The sequence below is a fragment of the Coregonus lavaretus genome (genome assembly GCF_964263955.1).
Source record: "Coregonus lavaretus genome assembly, contig: HAP1_SCAFFOLD_1752, whole genome shotgun sequence".
Classification (NCBI taxonomy): Eukaryota; Metazoa; Chordata; class Actinopteri; order Salmoniformes; family Salmonidae; genus Coregonus; species Coregonus lavaretus.
In genome coordinates this window covers 10,001-32,203 of record NW_028166223.1, presented here as the reverse complement: position 1 = coordinate 32,203, position 22,203 = coordinate 10,001, and the positions used below count along the sequence as shown (strand labels likewise).

At 42.7% G+C, this 22,203-nt stretch overlaps 1 protein-coding gene across 1 annotated transcript in view; it reads left to right on the top strand.

Moving 5' to 3' along the window:
• LOC311114957 (receptor for retinol uptake stra6-like) overlaps positions 1-22,203 on the top strand; it is a gene marked incomplete at both ends in the record, with an annotated part of 33,456 nt that overhangs the window by 3,842 nt on the left and 7,411 nt on the right. Inside the window, 3 exons of the mRNA XM_084190178.1 lie at positions 2,987-3,069; positions 3,334-3,467; positions 17,326-17,492. Of these exons, the coding sequence (XP_084046304.1) occupies positions 2,987-3,069; positions 3,334-3,467; positions 17,326-17,492 (384 nt within the window). The remainder of the gene's footprint in view (positions 1-2,986; positions 3,070-3,333; positions 3,468-17,325; positions 17,493-22,203) is intronic.

The following is a 22,203-nucleotide window of genomic DNA, read 5'->3' as shown; positions in this document are numbered from 1 at the left end:
ACTACAGTACCCATAATTCTCTGTTGTCTGTAAGTCCATGATGTACTACAGTACCCATAATTCTCTGTTGTCTGTAAGTCCATGATGTACTACAGTACCCATAATTCTCTGTTGTGCCAGGCGTACACTACACGACTTTCAAAATGTTAACATCGTATTCAACAACTAGTTTTTTTGTCTTGCCAATGTAGTGGTGCCCAGACTAAACTATCTGGTACAGACCGGGATCACACACTACAGGATTCTGCACTTGGTCGTGATGATTCTCGATACCACGCCGTCTCGCAAAAACTATGATGTGAAGTGATTAGATTGTTCATGTAGCTACAAACTCAAAACGGCCTAATAAAGTTTTCTGTCAGACATTCATGCTTCCCATACAGCGTTGAAATATCTAGCCAACATTTTGAATTTAATAACATTGTTTGTGAACTTCAGAGCTCTAACAATTTGACACCAAAAATATCGGGACGTCTGGGACCGCTCAAAGACGGGATCGGTAGCCCTCAGATTGTGTCTCTGACGAGCATCGTGACGACCGTGCGTCCCATGATTCTGTCTCCGATGTCAAAAACTTGTCTGGGAAAGCTAAATCAGGCCCAAAATCATGTAGTGTACCCCCGGCTTTAGTGTCCTCTCATTTCTGAGTCAGTCCTACCTCTCTCTAGTCTAGCTCTAAACCTGACTGGTCTGGCTCTGCCCACCTCAACCTGTTATGGCTCTGTCCACCTCAACCTGTTATGGCTCTGCCCACCTCAACCTGTTATGGCTCTGCCCACCTCAACCTGTTATGGCTCTGCCCACCTCAACCTGTTATGGCTCTGCCCACCTCAACCTGTTATGGCTCTGCCCACCTCAACCTGTTATGGCTCTGCCCACCTCAACCTGTTATGGCTCTGCCCACCTCAACCTGACTGGTCTGGCTCTGCCCACCTCAACCTGTTATGGCTCTGCCCACCTCAACCTGTTATGGCTCTGGCTCTGCCCACCTCAACCTGTTATGGCTCTGCCCACCTCAACCTGACTGGTCTGGCTCTGCCCACCTCAACCTGTTATGGCTCTGCCCACCTCAACCTGTTATGGCTCTGCCCACCTCAACCTGTTATGGCTCTGTCCACCTCAACCTGACTGGTCTGGCTCTGCCCACCTCAACCTGTTATGGCTCTGCCCACCTCAACCTGTTATGGCTCTGCCCACCTCAACCTGTTATGGCTCTGTCCACCTCAACCTGACTGGTCTGGCTCTGCCCACCTCAACCTGTTATGGCTCTGCCCACCTCAACCTGTTATGGCTCTGCCCACCTCAACCTGTTATGGCTCTGCCCACCTCAACCTGTTATGGCTCTGCCCACCTCAACCTGTTATGGCTCTGTCCATCTCAACCTGTTATGGCTCTGCCCACCTCAACCTGTTATGGCTCTGATATTCTATTCAACCTGTTATGGGTCCTCTGTAGCTCAGCTGGTAGAGCACGGCGCTTGTAACGCCAAGGTAGTGGGTTCAATCCCCGGGACCACCCATACAAAAAAAAAAAAATGTATGCACGCATAACTGTAAGTCGCTTTGGATAAAAGCGTCTGCTAAATGGCATATTATATTATTTATTATATATATTTGATCAGCTTTCAGAACTATGGTGGATGTGTGAAAAGTCCATTATGACACCATTATGTCATTCCCACTTCACACACACACAGACAGACAGTCAGAGAGACAGACAGACAGACAGACAGTCAGAGAGACAGACAGACAGACAGACAGACAGACAGACAGACAGACAGACAGACAGACAGACAGACAGACAGACAGACAGACAGACAGACAGACAGACAGACAGACAGACAGACAGACAGACAGACAGACAGACAGACAGACAGACAGACAGACAGACAGACAGACAGACAGACAGACAGACAGACAGACAGACAGACAGACAGACAGACAGACAGACAGACAGACAGACAGACAGACAGACAGACAGACAGACAGACAGACAGACAGACAGACAGACAGGCCGGCCGGCCGGCCGGCCGGCCGGCCGGCCGGCCGGCAGACGCACGCACGCACTCACGCACGCACTCACACACACACACACACACACACACACACACACACACACACACACACACAGACACACACAAACACACACACACACACAGATAGACAAACACACACACACACACACACACACACACACACACACACAGACACACAGACACACACACAAACACACACACACACAGACACACACACACACCTCACTCTCTATCCCCGTCACGTTTTCACCACTATTTCAGCCACACTCACATGCTGTAATCCCATGTGTAAATGATTATCTGATACTGTATAAAGCCATCGGCAACACGGCTACTCTTATATGATAAGGTTGTCTAGGTCAATATACCATGGTCTTTCCTGTAGATAAGATTACAATATGATTTCAACACCATTGGTTTGCTCTGTAAGGACTTACTGGAACCTGATGTATATATCCAGTGAACCTGTGGCATGCTCCAGTTCACAACTAAACTACAGTTTAGAAGTTTACTTTGACGTCTAAGTAAATAACTGCTCGCCGTTAATTTGCGGAGATGATACCAGTCTAACATTCCACTCCTTGGTATAGTCTGGGTACCAGTCTGTTTAGTTCAACATTCCACTCCTTGTACTCAATGTAATGTGCTTTTACTGGAATTAAAGGCCAGGCACCATACCATAATAGTCCTGACTAATGGTGTCCCAGTCAGATCATAGCCTGGGGGAAGCCCTTTTGTTGTGGGGTCTTTTGGTCTGACCCAGGGGAAAGGGCAGGGGGTCCCCAAGAGGACTGAGGTGAAGGCAGGGGGTCCCCAAGAGGACTGAGGTGAAGGCAGGGGGTCCACAGCTGCACAAGTGTCAGAGGTCAAGGGTCATATGGGTTCGGGCAGAAGGACCAGACAGATGTGACTAACTGGGCTAACTAAAATGTCTCCTGTCCTGTGCTGCAGCTGGTGGTCATGTTGATCCTAGCGTTCCTGGCCAGGAGGATGAAGCTGGCGAACGGGCGGAAAGGAGTCCCAGGGTTACTCAGGTGAAATCCCCTTCTCTTACCCCATATTATAATCTTAGACTTCAACAACAGCATGTTTTAAATACCTTTAACTGGGGTCCTAATCCTGCCCTCTGTGGGAAAGTGAATTCCCAAAAGGATTTTTTTTTGTATTTATTTAAATGATATTTACCCCAATCCTGCTGTCCACACTGTTGCGTTCCCCTGCCATTATATCATCTATCAAACCTGAAGCAGCTTGGTTCTAACATCCTGGTTCTAAATATTCTCCTGTTTGATCCGCAGCCCAGTGAACTTCCTGGACCACACACAGCACAAGGGCCTGGCTGTAGCAGTGTTTGGAGTGCTGTTCTGCAAACTGTTTGGTCTGGTCATAGCCCCAAACCCTCTTCCCTTCATCACAGACCAAGGCAACAAACGTAAGGAGCAGGAAGATGTAATGTGAAAAATTGTGAAATTATAGATCTGAGTAGTGTTTTTCCACAATTATTAGGAATTCACAGCGAAACCTATTGTTATTTTTTGATATTTTTTTTCTCCATAAAGGGAAACCTCACCACTAGACACTATTTGGGTTCTTTTTCCGGTCTCCCTGCATAAGTCTTAGTGATGAGTGGGGTGTTTCAGACATAATTATGCACTATAGCGGTATTTTCACGCCGGGAGAGTTCAACCAATGGTCATTGGATGATTGAGCCTGCTGTCTAATCTAAAAAATGAATGGAGTCATGTTTTGTAGCAACTATTGTGGCCTTTTGTGTTTCGCTGATTGCACAATCACAAATGGTTGCATGCTTGTGCTGTCCAGCCATGCCGACAGAAGAAGAATGTCTGTGTCTGCAACTAATTAAATCACGGACAGTTCTTAATGGAGAGGGTCACTGCAGACCAACTGGACCAGGAGGGCAAATGACAAACTAGTAAGTTGTTTAGCTGTTGGTAGCTAGCTAGCAATATAAGCTCTCTTTTAACACAAGGCGGTGTTGTTCAGTACAGCACGATTTGGTGATCGGTTCGGCCATAACAGGGCTTGCTAGTACCACTCCAAGCCAAGCTAGCCATTTTTAGCTAACTAGCTGTGTTTACTATACCTAAAATGTACTGTAGTCTAACGTTATAGCAGGCTACCTAACTAGCCTAGCTAGTCTCAGTGCCTCTCATTTGGAGCAAAACTGGATAAATGTTTTGATGATGATGGCGGAGAGAAAAGGAATGACTTTGGCTTGATGTCTCATATTAGTCTTGGAGTAACTATACCTGTGTGTTGTAGCTAGCTAGCTAACGTGTTTCTGAGAGATGTCTCATATTAGTCTAACTAGACCTGTGTGTTGTAGCTAGCTAGCTAACGTGTTTCTGTGAGATGTCTCATATTCTACCCCATGCTGCCACAGTAGTAATACAGACAGTTCACAATGATTGCCCATGAATGTGGAATTACGTTTTCGTCTTTCTCTCACAGATAATAACGCTTGGATACAAAGAAGTTGATGACTCTCAAGAGGAGATCTGAAAGGTCCCATAACAACCCTTGTATCAAAGTGACTCCGAACACATCACTGCACCACCAGTATATACAGTGGGGAGAACAAGTATTTGATACACTGCTGATTTTGCAGGTTTTCCTACTTACAAAGCATGTAGAGGTCTGTAATTTTTTATCATAGGTACACTTCAACTGTGAGAGACGGAATCTAAAACAAAAATCCAGAAAATCACATTGTATGATTTTTAAGTAATTAATTTGCATTTTATTGCATGACATAAGTATTTGATACATCAGAAAAGCATAACTTAATATTTGGTACAGAAACCTTTGTTTGCAATTACAGAGATCATACGTTTCCTGTAGGTCTTGACCAGGTTTGCACACACTGCAGCAGGGATTTTGGCCCACTCCTCCATGCAGACCTTCTCCAGATCCTTCAGGTTTCGGGGCTGTCGCTGGGCAATACGGACACATCACAGTATTTATTATAGGCGTTAGTATATTTTTATTCTACTGTCATACATTGCCATAATTGTTCCTGCATTCTGCTGTGTAAACTCACCTCGGTCTGTCTTGAACACAAGCCATGTCTACAGATTTGCTATATTGATAGACTCATCTACTGTTTTAATAATTGAAACATGTTTACTTGCCAACAAATGAAAGTTTAAATGATACACCAACTCCCTGCAACTCCCTGCATATTTTGTTTTAGCAGTACAGCTGAAGCTAATTTATCCAAGAACATTTCATGAATATCACAATGAATTGATCCAGCAGTTGAAGTCAACACTATATTGGTTTCTGATGCAATTAGAATCATTTAGTCACTTGTCAATACACTTGTAAAAATGATTATATATATATTTTAATTAAACACCATTATATACATATGTACAACAGCTAGCAATATCTACACCACAATGCAGTTGTGAGCATACTAGGCATTCTATATTATACTACAACATCAGTCTAACTGAATATGGATGTTGTGTTGGTTGAATGTTCCAGGCAGGTTCCAGAATGTTCTTCAGCTGGTGAACCTTGTGTTGGGTAATGGCAGCTGGTTTAGCAGGCTTTGGCGCTGTGGCGATGTTGGCAGGGATGTTGGGTTTGGGGGGGGGCTGTGACTCTGGCTTCTTGTAGACAACCGTCTGGCCCTTTCTGCACTCCACAGCCAGGTGGACAACCGTCTGGCCCTTTCTGCACTCCACAGCCAGGTGGACAACCGTCTGGCCCTTTCTGCACTCCACAGCCAGGTGGACAACCGTCTGGTCCTTTCTGCACTCCACAGCCAGGTGGACAACCGTCTGGTCCTTTCTGCACTCCACAGCCAGGTGGACAACCGTCTGGTCCTTTCTGCACTCCACAGCCAGGTGGACAACCGTCTGGTCCTTTCTGCACTCCACAGCCAGGTGGACAACCGTCTGGTCCTTTCTGCACTCCACAGCCAGGTGGACAACCGTCTGGTCCTTTCTGCACTCCACAGCCAGGTGGACAACCGTCTGGTCCTTTCTGCACTCCACAGCCAGGTGGACAACCGTCTGGTCCTTTCTGCACTCTACAGCCAGGTGGACAACCGTCTGGTCCTTTTCTGCACTCCACAGCCAGGTGGACAACCGTCTGGTCCTTTCTGCACTCCACAGCCAGGTGGACAACCGTCTGGCCCTTTCTGCACTCCACAGCCAGGTGGACAACCGTCTGGCCCTTTCTGCACTCCACAGCCAGGTGGACAACCGTCTGGCCCTTTCTGCACTCCACAGCCAGGTGGACAACCGTCTGGTCCTTTCTGCACTCCACAGCCAGGTGGACAACCGTCTGGTCCTTTCTGCACTCCACAGCCAGGTGGACAACCGTCTGGCCCTTTCTGCACTCCACAGCCAGGTGGACAACCGTCTGGTCCTTTCTGCACTCCACAGCCAGGGGGACAACCGTCTGGTCCTTTCTCCACTCCACAGCCAGGTGGACAACCGTCTGGCCCTTTCTGCACTCCACAGCCAGGTGGACAACCGTCTGGCCCTTTCTGCACTCCACAGCCAGGTGGACAACCGTCTGGTCCTTTCTGCACTCCACAGCCAGGTGGACAACCGTCTGGCCCTTTCTGCACCTCACAGCCAGGTGGACAATCCTCTCCCTGAAGTGATGGGTTTTGCACTCCACACAGCTCATGAAGACTGATCATGAGGATGTGTAGAACATGAAGACTGATCATGAGGATGTGTAGAACATGAAGACGGATCATGAGGATGTGTAGAACATGAAGACTGATCATGAGGATGTGTAGAACATGAAGACTGATCATGAGGATGTGTAGAACATGAAGACTGGTCATGAGGATGTGTAGAACATGAAGACTGATCATGAGGATGTGTAGAACATGAAGACTGATCATGAGGATGTGTAGAACATGAAGACTGATCATGAGGATGTGTAGAACATGAAGACTGATCATGAGGATGTGTAAAACATGAAGGCTGATCATGAGGATGTGTAGAACATGGAGACGGATCATGAGGATGTGTAAAACATGAAGACTGATCCTGAGGATGTGTAACCAACCATACAATAAACCATGTTCATCTGTAAATGATAAAGGGTGCAGTAGACTGGTATGTGTTTTGTTCCACTCAGAAAACACACCAACTATGACAACAAGACATGGATCAGGTTTAGGCCTCACTCCAGTATATTGATGTGCTCATCATGGAGTCGTGGAAAGATTTAGTAAAGGTGACTTACACTAGTTCCTGTTGATGAGCTTGATGTTGATGCAGTTGTAGATGTTGTTGGGATCCTAAATAGAACACGTAGTCACGATAGCCTCTGCGGTAGTTAGTTAGCTAGCTAGCTAATGGTTAGATACGGTCCGATATGCTGTAGCTAACGTAACCTAACGTAGCTAATGTTAGCTTGCAAAGTTACAAATCACATCACCAGATAGCAGCTGGCTAATTACATTGAATTTCTTTGGAATGTCTAGCCAGCGTATTATGAAAGCTAGCTAGCTAGATTTTGGTTTAGATAAACAAATGTAGTTCGCTAGCTAGCTAGTTACCTTACCTCAGCTTGTTCTCTTGTAGTTCGCTAGCTAGCTAGTTACCTTACCTCAGCTTGTTCTCTTGTAGTTCGCTAGCTAGCTAGTTACCTTACCTCAGCTTGTTCTTGTTTCTGCTGATCAGATGCATTCTGCTTTGAAGTGAAGGGGAAAATCGATGGAATAGCATCACTTGTCAACATCAGTTGAGACTTCAGTTCCGTTTCGAAATAATCTGTCTGAAAGTGCTGGCTACAAACACAGACATTTTGGTATTTCCTCCACGTGGTGGTCATCGACGTCCTGAAATCACTCTGAATTCTAGATATTGTGGTTTGCTTACAACCAGAAAAATTGATATGGCCCGTTTCTACCGGTGAGATGCAGAAACGCTCGTATTTGCGTGTAGTGAGGAAATTCTCGATTTTCATGTCACATATGATATGTTAATAACATATTAATGGCATATACAGTGAAATTGAGCTGTGGTGAAATGTTCCTTTAACATCCGATTTTGGGAGATATGCTGGGTTAGCGCATATCCGGTCAAGGGCAAACAAAAACCATTGATTTGAAGTTTAACAAACCATACAACTCTATTCACAAGAGCTACTTTTAACTATTTACACTTAATATTTTACAAAAACACATTTACTGGAAGAACTGTTCAGATGCAAAGTTTCGTAACAGAATCCTTCTTTGCATATTTGGGTATTCTATGCACTGGCTATTTAATGAGCTCCATCACCAAACAAGACCATATTTGGTTGGTCCGGACCAGATCAAATCTGAATCAATCAAAGACGTCTATGTTTCACAAGTTTTAACATCACAGTACAGCACAGTAGAGCTCAGAGGAGTACAGTACAGGACTGTACAGTAGAGAACAGTAGAGTACAGTAGAGTATAATATAGCATAGTATATTATAGTATAGTACAGTAGAGTATAGTATAGTAGAGTACAGTACATTACAGTACATTACAGTACATTAGAGTACAATAGAGTACAGTAGAGTACAGTAGAGTATAGTAGTGTAGAGTATAGTAGAGTACATTATAGTATAGTATAGTATAGTATAGTATAGTATAGTAGAGTAGAGTAGAGTGCAGTATAGTAGATTATAGTGGAGTAGAGTATAGTATAGTAGAATATAGTAGAGTACAGTAGAGTACAGTAGAGTACAGTAGAGTATAGTATAGCACAGTATAGTACAGTATAGTAGAGTAGAGTAGAGTAGAGTATAGTAGAGTACATTATAGTATAGTATAGTATAGTAGAGTAGAGTGCAGTATAGTAGATTATAGTGGAGTAGAGTATAGTATAGTAGAATATAGTAGATTACAGTAGATTACAGTAGAGTACAGTAGAGTAGAGTAGAGTATAGTATGGTAGAGTAGAGTAGAGTACATTATAGTATAGTATATTATAGTATAGTAGAGTATTTTTACATTACATTTACATTTTAGTCATTTAGCAGACGCTCTTATCCAGAGCGACTTACAGTTAGTGAATACATTTTTTTTTTTTTTTTTTTTTTTTTTTATACTGGCCCCCCGTGGGAATCGAACCCGCAACCCTGGCGTTGCAAACGCCATGCTCTATCAACTGAGCTACATCCCTGCCGGCCATTCCCTCCCCTACCCTGGACGACACTGGGCCAATTGTGCGCCGCCCATGAGTCTCCTGGTCGCGGCCGGCTGCGACAGAGCCTGGATTCGAACCAGGATCTCTAGTGACACAGTTAGCACTGCGATGCAGTGCCTTAGACCACTGCGCCACTCAGGAGTATAGTATAGTATAGTAGAGTAGAGTGCAGTATAGTAGATTATAGTGGAGTAGAGTATAGTATAGTAGAATATAGTAGAGTACAGTAGAGTACAGTAGAGTACAGTAGAGTATAGTATAGTACAGTATAGTACAGTATAGTAGAGTAGAGTAGAGTATAGTATAGTACAGTACAGTACAGTACGTAGACATAATAGTACTCCACTCTAGTGTGCTCTACTGTTTACTGTACTGAACTTTACTCCTCTCTATTCTACTCTACAGTACAGGACAGTGGTTTTCCAAAAGCATCTTAACGCTAAGTTCATCGTTACAACCCTCGTAGGAGCATCATTAAATTTCTGAGCTGTTTCCCAAAACCATCGTTACTAAATTTGAACTTGAAAACTGTCGTTATTTACCGACCTCCTCAGGCCACTCGAACAGATACGTGTTTTTTAGATGTGTTTTTTCCCCTACCACATTACTTTATACACAGAAGATCTAAAGATTCAATCAAGATGTTTATCTGTTTCTCTGTGACTGCCGATAACTTCAATGTCTTTGCAAATGTTAGGCTACAAACAGTGGTGGAAAAAGTACCCAATTGTCATACTTGAGTAAAAGTAAAGATACCTTCATAGAAAATGACTCAAGTAAAAGTGAAAGTCACCCAGTTAAATACTACCTGAGTAAAAAGTATTTGGTTTTAAATATGTTTAAGTATCAAAATTAAATGTAATTGCTAAAATATACACTAAACAAAAATATAAACGCAACATGCAAAAATGTCAAATTCTACAGTTGTGCAAACCAACAGTTTCATCAGCTGTCCGGGTGGCTGGTCTCAGACGATCCCACAGGTGAAGAAGCCGGATGTGGAGGTCCTGGGCTGGCTTGGTTACACGTGGTCTGTGGTTCATGATAGTGAAATGAACATTAAATTCTCTGGCAACAGCTCTGGTGGACATTCCTGCAGTCAACATGCCAATTGCACGCTCCCTCAAAACTTGAGACATCTGTGGCATTGTGTTGTGTGACAAAACTGCACATTTTAGAGTAACTTTTTATTGCCCCCAGCACAAGGTGCACCTGTGTAATGATCAGGCTGTTTAATCAGCTTCTTGATATGCCACACCTGTCAGGTGGATGGATTATCTAGTCAAATGAGAAATGCTCACTAACAGGGACGTAAACACATTTGTGCAGAACATTTGAGAGAAATAAGTTTTTTGTGTGTATGGAACATTTCTGGGATATTTTATTTCAGCTCATGAAACATGGGACCAACACTTCACATGTTTCGTTTATATACACTATATATACAAAAGTATGTGGACACCCCTTCAAATGAGTGTATTCGGCTATTTCAGCCGCACCCGTTGCTGACAGGTGTATAAAATCGAGCACGCAGCCATGCAATCTCCATAGACAAACATTGGCAGTAGAATGGCCTCACTGAAGAGCTCAGTGACTTTCAACGTGGCACCATCATAGGATGCCACCTTTCCAACAAGTCAGTTCGTAAAAATGTCTGCCCTGCTAGGGTTGCCCCGGTCAACTGTAAGTGCTGTTATTGTGAAGTGGAAACGTCTAGGAGCAACAACGGCACAGCCGCGAAGTGGTAGGCCACACAAGCTCACAGAACGGCACCGCTGAGTGCTGAAGCGCGTAGCGCACAAAAGCTGTCTGTCCTGGGTTGCAACACTCACTACCGAGTTCCAAACTGCCTCTGGAAGCAAAGTCAGCGCAAGAACTGTTCGTCGGGAGCTTCATGAAATGGGTTTCCATGGCCGAGCAGCCGCACACAAGCCTAAGATCACCATGCACAATGCCAAGCGTCGGCTGGAGTGGTGTAAAGCTTGCGGCCATTGGACTCTGGAGCAGTGGAAACGCGTTCTCTGGAGTGATGAATCACGCTTCACCATCTGGCAGTCCGACGGACGAATATGGGTTTGGCGGATGCCAGGAGAACGCTACCTGCCCCAATGCGTAGTGCCAACTGTAAAGTTTGGTGGAGGAGGAATAATGGTCTGGGGCTGTTTTTCATGGTTTTGGCTAGGCCCCTTAGTTCCAGTGAAGGGAAATCTTAACGCTACAGCATACAATGACATTCTAGACGATTCTGTGCTTCCAACTTTTTGGCAACAGTTTGGGGAAGGCCCTTTCCTGTTTCAGCATGACAATGCCCCCGTGTACAAAGCGAGGTCCATACAGAAATGGTTTGACTGGCCTGCACAGAGCCCTGACCTCAACCCCATCGAGCACCTTTGGGATGAATTGGAATGCTGTCTGCGAGCCAGGCCTAATTGCCCAACATCAGTGCCCAACCTCACTAACGCTCTACAATAAACAATCACCCACAAAGACATGGGGGCAGAGGGAACACTTATACAGGTACTGATGAGGGGATGTGAACCAGGTGTGTGTAATAAACAAGACAAGACAAATGGAATGATGAGATGAGGAGCGGCAGTGGCTAGAAGGCCGATGACGACGAACGCCGAAGCCCGAACCAGGAGAGGAGGCAGCTTCGGAGGAAGTCGTGACATCCACCAACACTAAGGCAGTTATATACAATACATTTCAGGACAACTGAGAACTTTAATGGATTTTGTAAATCCACTTTAAATAAACAGGGCTTCACAGACACACAGGGCTTCACAGACACACAGGGCTTCACAGACACACAGGGCTTCACAGACACACAGGGCTTCACAGACACACAGGGCTTCACAGACACACAGGGCTTCACAGACACACAGGGCTTCACAGACACACAGGGCTTCACAGACACACAGGGCTTAGTGGAGCTTTATTCTGCCTTGTTAATGTGAGGTCTTTCTGAATCATTGTGTCCTGCACTGCCAGTCCTAGACAGCCCTGTGTATCTGTGAAGCCCTGTGTGTCTGTGAAGCCCTGTGTGTCTGTGAAGCCCTGTGTGTCTGTGAAGCCCTGTGTGTCTGTGAAGCCCTGTGGAGTGTGAGTCATACCCCTCATCTGATATCATAGTCTGTCTGATTCACTGTTTGATTTACTAGCTGTGAGTCATTTGAATAGAAGCCAAGGTGGAGTCAGAGAAGTAAAAAAACAATATGTTAATACAACACTCAGAACAGTTGGTCCATTCATACAATAGTTGTTGTTACATAATGCATGTGGCTTTTCTTTTCGACTTAGCTAAAGCTTTATACACTTTGAATTGATATTATGTAAGACTTTATTAAGCAACCAGTGCCCGACTGTTATACACACAAGCAAAAACAGTTGAGGGACAGTTAAGGGACAGTTGAGGGACAGTTGAGGGACAGTTGAGGGACAGTATAGGGACAGTATAGTGACAGTTGAGGGACAGTTGAGGGACAGTATAGGGACAGTTGAGGGAAAGTTGAGGGACAGTATAGGGACAGTTGAGGGACAGTTGAGGGACAGTTGAGGGACAGTTGAGGGACAGTTGAGGGACAGTATAGTGACAGTTGAGGGACAGTTGAGGGACAGTATAGTGACAGTTGAGGGACAGTTGAGGGACAGTTGAGGGACAGTTGAGGGACAGTATAGGGACAGTATAGGGACAGTATAGTGACAGTTGAGGGACAGTTGAGGGACAGTATAGGGACAGTATAGTGACAGTTGAGGGACAGTATAGGGACAGTTGAGGGACAGTTGAGGGACAGTTGAGGGACAGTTGAGGGACAGTTGAGGGACAGTTGAGGGACAGTATAGTGACAGTTGAGGGACAGTTGAGGGACAGTATAGGGACAGTTGAGGGACTGTTGAGGGACAGTTGAGGGACAGTTGAGGGACAGTTGAGGGACAGTTGAGGGACAGTATAGGGACAGTTGAGGGACAGTATAGGGACAGTTGAGGGACTGTTGAGGGACAGTTGAGGGACAGTTGAGGGACAGTTGAGGGACAGTTGAGGGACAGTTGAGGGACAGTTGAGGGACAGTATAGTGACAGTTGAGGGACAGTTGAGGGACAGTATAGGGACAGTTGAGGGACAGTTGAGGGACAGTTGAGGGACAGTTGAGGGACAGTATAGTGACAGTTGAGGGACAGTTGAGGGACAGTATAGGGACAGTATAGTGACAGTTGAGGGACAGTATAATCAACAGGAAAACGCTCATCCAGATGCAGCGCTCCTAGTGGCCGGGGACTTTAATGCAGGGAAACTTAAATCCGTTCTACTTAATTTCTACCAGCATGTTAAATGTGCAACCAGAGGGAAAAAAACTCTAGACCACCTTTACTCCACACACAGAGACGCATACAAAGCTCTCCCTCGCCCTCCATTTGGCAAATCTGACCATAACTCTATCCTCCTGATTCCTGCTTATAAGCAAAAACTGAAGCATGAAGCACCAGTGATTCGGTTAATAAAAAAGTGGTCAGATGACGCAGATGCTAAGCTACAGGACTGTTTTGCTAGCACAGACTGGAACATGTTCCGGGATTCTTCAGACAGCATTGAGGAGTACACCACATCAGTCACTGGCTTCATCAATAAGTGCATCGATGATGTCGTCCCCACAGTGACCGTACGTACATACCCCAACCAGAAGCCATGGATTACAGGAAACATCCGCACTGAGCTAAAGGGTAGAGCTGCCGCTTTCAAGGAACGGGACTCTAACCCGGACGCTTATAAGAAATCCCGCTATGACCTCCGACGAACCATCAAACAGGCAAAGAGTCAATACAGGTCTAAGATTGAATCATACTACACTGGCTCTGACGCTCGTCGGATGTGGCAGGGCTTGAAAACTATTACAGACTACAAAGGGAAGCACAGCCGCGAGCTGCCCAGTGACACAAGCCTACCAGACGAGCTAAACCACTTCTATGCTCGCTTCGAGGCAAGCAACACTGAAGCATGCATGAGAGCACCAGCTGTTCCGGATGACTATGTGATCACGCTCTCCGTAGCCGATGTGAGTAAGACTTTTAAGCAGGTCAACATTCACAAGGCCGCAGGGCCAGACGGATTACCAGGACGTGTACTCCGAGCATGTGCTGACCAACTGGCAAGTGTCTTCACTGACATTTTCAACATGTCCCTGACTGAGTCTGTAATACCAACATGTTTCAAGCAGACCACCATAGTCCCCGTGCCCAAGAACTCTAAGATAACCTGCCTAAATGACTACCGACCCGTAGCACTGACGTCTGTAGCCATGAAGTGCTTTGAAAGACTGGTCATGGCTCACATCAACAGCATAATCCCAGAAACCCTAGACCCACTCCAATTTGCATACCGCCCCAACAGATCCACAGATGATGCAATCTCTATCGCACTCCACACTGCCCTTTCCCACCTGGACAAGAGGAACACCTACGTGAGAATGCTATTCATTGACTACAGCTCAGCATTCAACACCATAGTGCCCTCTAAGCTCATCACTAAGCTAAGGATCCTGGGACTAAACACCTCCCTCTGCAACTGGATCCTGGACTTCCTGACGGGCCGCCCCCAGGTGGTAAGGGTAGGTAACAACACATCTGCCACACTGATCCTCAACACGGGGGCCCCTCAGGGGTGCGTGCTCAGTCCCCTCCTGTACTCTCTGTTCACCCATGACTGCATGGCCAGGCACGACTCCAACACCATCATTAAGTTTGCCGACGACACAACAGTGGTAGGCCTGATCACCGACAACGATGAGACAGCCTATAGGGAGGAGGTCAGAGATCTGGCCGTGTGGTGCCAGGACAACAACCTCTCCCTCAACGTGACCAAGACAAAGGAGATGATTGTGGACTACAGGAAAAAAAAGAGGACTGAGCACGCCCCCATTCTCATCGACGGGGCTGTAGTGGAACAGGTTGAGAGCTTCAAGTTCCTTGGTGTCCACATCACCAACGAACTATCATGGTCCAAACACACCAAGACAGTCATGAAGAGGGCACGACAAAGCCTATTCCCCCTCAGGAGACTAAAAAGATTTGGCATGGGTCCTCAGATCCTCAAAAAATTCTACAGCTGCACCATGGAGAGCATCCTGACTGGTTGCATCACCGCCTGGTATGGCAACTGCTTGGCCTCTGACCGCAAGGCACTACAGAGGGTAGTGCGTACGGCCCAGTACATCACTGGGGCAAAGCTCCCTGCCATCCAGGACCTCTATACCAGGCGGTGTCAGAGGAAGGCCCTCAAAATTGTCAAAGACTCCAGCCACCCTAGTCATAGACTGTTCTCTCTGCTACCGCACGGCAAGCGGTACCGGAGTGCCAAGTCTAGGTCCAAAAGACTTCTCAACAGCTTCTACCCCCAAGCCATAAGACTCCTGAACAGCTAATCATGGCTACCCGGACTATTTACACTGCCCCCCCACCCCATCCTTTTTACGCTGCTGCTACTCTGTTAAGTATTTATGCATAGTCACTTTAACTCTACCCACATGTACATATTACCTCAACTACCTCAACTAGCCGGTGCCCCCGCACATTGACTCTGCAACGGTACCCCCCTGTATATATAGCCTCCCTACTGTCACTTTATTTTACTGTATATATAGCCTCCCTACTGTCACTTTATTTTACTTCTGCTCTTTTTTTCTCAACACTTTTTTTGTTGTTGTTTTATTCTTACTTTTTTTGTTTAAAATAAATGCACTGTTGGTTAAGGGCTGTAAGTAAGCATTTCACTGTAATGTCTGCACCTGTTGTATTCGGCGCATGTGACCAATAAAATTTGATTTGATTTATAGGGACAGTATAGTGACAGTATAGGGACAGTTGAGTGACAGTATAGTGACAGTTGAGGGACAGTATAGGGACAGTATAGGGACAGTTGAGGGACAGTTGAGGGACAGTATAGGGACAGTTGAGGGACAGTATAGTGACAGTTGAGGGACAGTTGAGGGACAGTATAGTGACAGTTGAGGGACAGTATAGTGACAGTTGAGGGACAGTTGAGGTACATTATAGGGACAGTATAGTGACAGTAGAGGGACAGTATAGGGACAGTTGAGGGACAGTATAGTGACAGTTGAGGGACAGAATAGGGACAGTATAGTGACAGTTGAGGGACAGTTGAGGGACAGTATAGTGACAGTTGAGGGACAGTTGAGGGACAGTATAGTGACTGTTGAGGGACAGTATAGGGACAGTATAGTGACAGTTGAGGGACAGTATAGGGACAGTATAGTGACAGTTGACGGACAGTTGAGGGACAGTTGAGGGACAGTTGAGGGACAGTATAGTGACAGTTGAGGGACAGTTGAGGGACAGTTGAGGGACAGTTGAGGGACAGTTGAGGGACAGTATAGTGACAGTTGAGGGACAGTTGAGGGACAGTTGAGGGACAGTATAGGGACAGTATAGGGACAGTTGAGGGACAGTATAGGGACAGTTGAGGGACAGTTGAGGGACAGTTGAGGGACAGTTGAGGGACAGTATAGGGACAGTTGAGGGACAGTGTAGGGACAGTTGAAGGACAGTATAGTGACAGTTGAGGGACAGTATAGTGACAGTTGAGGGACAGTTGAGGGACAGTATAGGGACAGTATAGTGACAGTTGAGGGACAGTATAGGGACAGTATAGTGACAGTTGAGGGACAGTTGAGGGACAGTATAGTGACAGTTGAGGGACAGTTGAGGGACAGTTGAGGGACAGTTGAGGGACAGTATAGGGACAGTATAGTGACAGTTGAGGGACAGTTGAGGGACAGTTGATGGACAGTTGAGGGACAGTATAGGGACAGTATAGGGACAGTTGAGGGACAGTTGAGGGACAGTATAGGGACAGTATAGGGACAGTATAGGGACAGTATAGGGACAGTATAGGGACAGTATAGGGACAGTTGAGGGACAGTATAGGGACAGTTGAGGGACAGTTGAGGGACAGTATAGGGACAGTTGAGGGACAGTATAGGGACAGTATAGGGACAGTTGAGGGACAGTTGAGGGACAGTTGAGGGACAGTATATCTGTAGGATGGAGCAAATCATGTTTTAGTTTCTTACCTCTCCTACCTGTTGTTTCTTTCCCCAGAGAACTGGATGATCGTCTCGTTGTTCTACTACCCTGTTCTGTACTTCCCTCTCCTGGCCTGTGGAACGCTGCATAACGCCGTGGGGTACGTGCTGGGATCCCTGCTCTCCTGGACTCACTTTGGGGTGCTAGTCTGGCAGAAGGCCGACTGCCCAAAGACACCACAGGTCAGAGCCTGCATTTCTAATGTAACACTTTACCTAAAGACTCCAGAGGTCAGAGGGGGGGATAGTGGATTGTAGTCCGTTCTAACCCTTGAGACAATTGAGAAATGGATTGTGTATGTGCCATTCAGAGCGTGAATTGTCAACACAAATTATTTAAAGTGCCTTTGAACAGGGTTTGGTAGTCGGTGCCAGGCGCACCGGTTTGAGTGTTTCAATAACTGTATTTATTATATGGAATATGCTGTATTAATGTAGCATAGTATTTATTATATAGAATATGCTGTATTAATGTAGCATAGTATTTATTATATAGAATATGCTGTATTAATGTAGCATGGTATTTATTATATAGAATATGCTGTATTAATGTAGCATAGTATTTATTATATAGAATATGCTGTATTAATGTAGCATAGTATTTATTATATAGAATATGCTGTATTAATGTAGCATGGTATTTATTATATAGAATATGCTGTATTAATGTAGCATAGTATTTATTATATAGAATATGCTGTATTAATGTAGCATAGTATTTATTATATGGAATATGCTGTATTAATGTAGCATGGTATTTATTATATAGAATATGCTGTATTAATGTAGCATAGTATTTATTATATAGAATATGCTGTATTAATGTAGCATGGTATTTATTATATAGAATATGCTGTATTAATGTAGCATAGTATTTATTATATAGAATATGCTGTATTAATGTAGCATGGTATTTATTATATAGAATATGCTGTATTAATTTAGCATAGTATTTATTATATAGAATATGCTGTATTAATGTAGCACAGTATTTATTATATAGAATATGCTGTATTAATGTAGCATGGTATTTATTATATAGAATATACTGTATTAATGTAGCATAGTATTTATTATATAGAATATGCTGTATTAATGTAGCATAGTATTTATTATATGGAATATGCTGTATTAATGTAGCATGGTATTTATTATATAGAATATGCTGTATTAATGTAGCATAGTATTTATTATATAGAATATGCTGTATTAATGTAGCATATTATTTATTATATGGAATATGCTGTATTAATGTAGCATGGTATTTATTATATAGAATATGCTGTATTAATGTAGCATAGTATTTATTATATAGAATATGCTGTATTAATGTAGCATAGTATTTATTATATAGAATATGCTGTTTTAATGTAGCATATTATTTATTATATGGAATATGCTGTATTAATGTAGCATGGTATTTATTATATAGAATATGCTGTATTAATGTAGCATGGTATTTATTATATAGAATATGCTGTATTAATGTAGCATGGTATTTATTATATACAATATGCTGTATTAATGTAGCATAGTATTTATTATATAGAATATGCTGTATTAATGTAGCATGGTATTTATTATATAGAATATGCTGTATTAATGTAGCATAGTATTTATTATATAGAATATGCTGTATTAATGTAGCATAGTATTTATTATATATAATATGCTGTATTAATGTAGCATGGTATTTATTATATAGAATATGCTGTATTAATGTAGCATAGTATTTATTATATAGAATATGCTGTATTAATGTAGCATAGTATTTATTATATAGAATATGCTGTATTAATGTAGCATGGTATTTATTATATAGAATATGCTGTATTAATGTAGCATGGTATTTATTATATAGAATATGCTGTATTAATGTAGCATGGTATTTATTATATAGAATATGCTGTATTAATGTAGCATGGTATTTATTATATAGAATATGCTGTATTAATGTAGCATAGTATTTATTATATAGAATATGCTGTATTAATGTAGCATAGTATTTATTATATAGAATATGCTGTATTAATGTAGCATAGTATTTATTATATGGAATATGCTGTATTAATGTAGCATGGTATTTATTATATAGAATATGCTGTATTAATGTAGCATAGTATTTATTATATAGAATATGCTGTATTAATGTAGCATGGTATTTATTATATAGAATATGCTGTATTAATGTAGCATAGTATTTATTATATAGAATATGCTGTATTAATGTAGCATGGTATTTATTATATAGAATATGCTGTATTAATGTAGCATAGTATTTATTATATAGAATATGCTGTATTAATGTAGCATGGTATTTATTATATAGAATATGCTGTATTAATGTAGCATGGTATTTATTATATAGAATATGCTGTATTAATGTAGCATAGTATTTATTATATAGAATATGCTGTATTAATGTAGCATAGTATTTATTATATAGAATATGCTGTATTAATGTAGCATAATATTTATTATATAGAATATGCTGTATTAATGTAGCATAGTATTTATTATATAGAATATGCTGTATTAATGTAGCATAATATTTATTATATAGAATATGCTGTATTAATGTAGCATAGTATTTATTATATAGAATATGCTGTATTAATGTAGCATGGTATTTATTATATAGAATATGCTGTATTAATGTAGCATAGTATTTATTATATAGAATATGCTGTATTAATGTAGCATAGTATTTATTATATAGAATATGCTGTATTAATGTAGCATAATATTTATTATATAGAATATGCTGTATTAATGTAGCATAGTATTTATTATATAGAATATGCTGTATTAATGTAGCATAATATTTATTATATAGAATATGCTGTATTAATGTAGCATAATATTTATTATATAGAATATGCTGTATTAATGTAGCATAGTATTTATTATATAGAATGTAACATGGAACTGTCCAAGCACCATCAGATCTTCTAGGCTTCAGGTTGGTGTCTCTCTCTCTCAGGCTGATCTCTTACAGAGGCTGCTGACAGACGCACATACAGACACGCACACGCACACGTGCACGCGCACTCGCGCGCACGCGCGCACACACGCGCGCACACACGCGCGCACACACACACACACACACACACACACACACACACACACACACACACACACACACACACACACACACACACACACACACACACCACACACCCACACACCCACTCCTACAAAGCCTTGACATCTTTGTTCAGGGCCGTCTTCCCCCTCTCACCACCCCAGAGGTGTTTCATTCTGTATGAAAGACGTTGTTTGAGGCTCTCCGTGTCTGTGTCTGATTTGCAACGCAGCTTTTCTTCACTGGCTCAGCAGCGCTGTAGCTCTGACTGTTGCTAAGCACTGAGCAAATTGCAAACGCAATCCCTATTGATATGAAGTGGACAGAGAACGGCTGTCTGATTTCTCCACTAACTGTTGTCGGGCTGATACCTGCCGTAGCTCGAGGCCTTCCTGCCCAGTCTTTTTTTCAATTCAATTCCATTCAATACAACTTTATTTGAATAGAATTGAAAAAAGACTGGAATGTAAGTCTTGTCGTCTCAGGATTTGTCTGCTTTGAATGGTCAGCGTGATTAGTCTCATGGCTCTCCAACTCTTGGTAGACAGTAGTATTGTCTGAGAGTTTCCGTGTTGAATGGTTGAATGGTCAGGATTTGTCTGTGTTTCTGTAGTGAATGGTCAAGCCTCAGAACGTTTAGTTCTGCCTGTTGTCCCGAGTCTTTGTCACAGTTAATCACAGTTAGTTTGTGACAGACACGGAACCCCTGGGCTACCAGTCTAAACCCCATGGGGCATTGCATTTATCCCATCAGTGGTCTGACACTAACCAGACCATCCGACTGGATTAGAGTGAGCATGGGACAGAACACTGTGCTGTTATCCAAGCCATACTCATAGAAAATTAATCATTTTCTAGAATGTGCTATTATTGCTTGCCTAATACATTCATCCACAGGTTTCACTGTTTTCCATTTTTAAACAGGAAATATTAGTGGACAAAACGTCAAGATCTGTTTTCATTGCAAATCTATAAGTCACATGTCTGTCTGTATTGCAGATCTATAAGTCATATGTCTGTCTGTATTGCAGATCTATAAGTCATATGTCTGTCTGTATTGCAGATCTATAAGTCACATTTCTATCTCCTTAAGTAAAACCCACAGTTTTAGTTGTTCTTTCTTTTTTTTTTCTTTTTTTACAGTTCTCTTGAAAGTGTCTCTTGATAAGTTCGATTAATATCATCTTTACAGATCTATAAGTCATATGTCTGTCTGTATTGCAGATCTATAAGTCATATGTCTGTCTGTATTGCAGATCTATAAGTCACATTTCTATCTCCTTATAGTAAAACCCACAGTTTTAGTTGTTCTTTCTTTTTTTTTTCTTTTTTTACAGTTCTCTTGAAAGTGTCTCTAGATAAGTTCGATTAATATCATCTTTACAGATCTATAAGTCATATGTCTGTCTGTATTGCAGATCTATAAGTCATATGTCTGTCTGTATTGCAGATCTATAAGTCATATGTCTGTCTGTATTGCAGATCTATAAGTCATATGTCTGTCTGTATTGCAGATCTATAAGTCATATGTCTGTCTGTATTGCAGATCTATAAGTCATATGTCTGTCTGTATTGCAGATCTATAAGTCATATGTCTGTCTGTATTGCAGATCTATAAGTCATATGTCTGTCTGTATTGCAGATCTATAAGTCATATGTCTGTCTGTATTGCAGATCTATAAGTCATATGTCTGTCTGTATTGCAGATCTATAAGTCATATGTCTGTCTGTATTGCAGATCTATAAGTCATATGTCTGTCTGTATTGCAGATCTATAAGTCATATGTCTGTCTGTATTGCAGATCTATA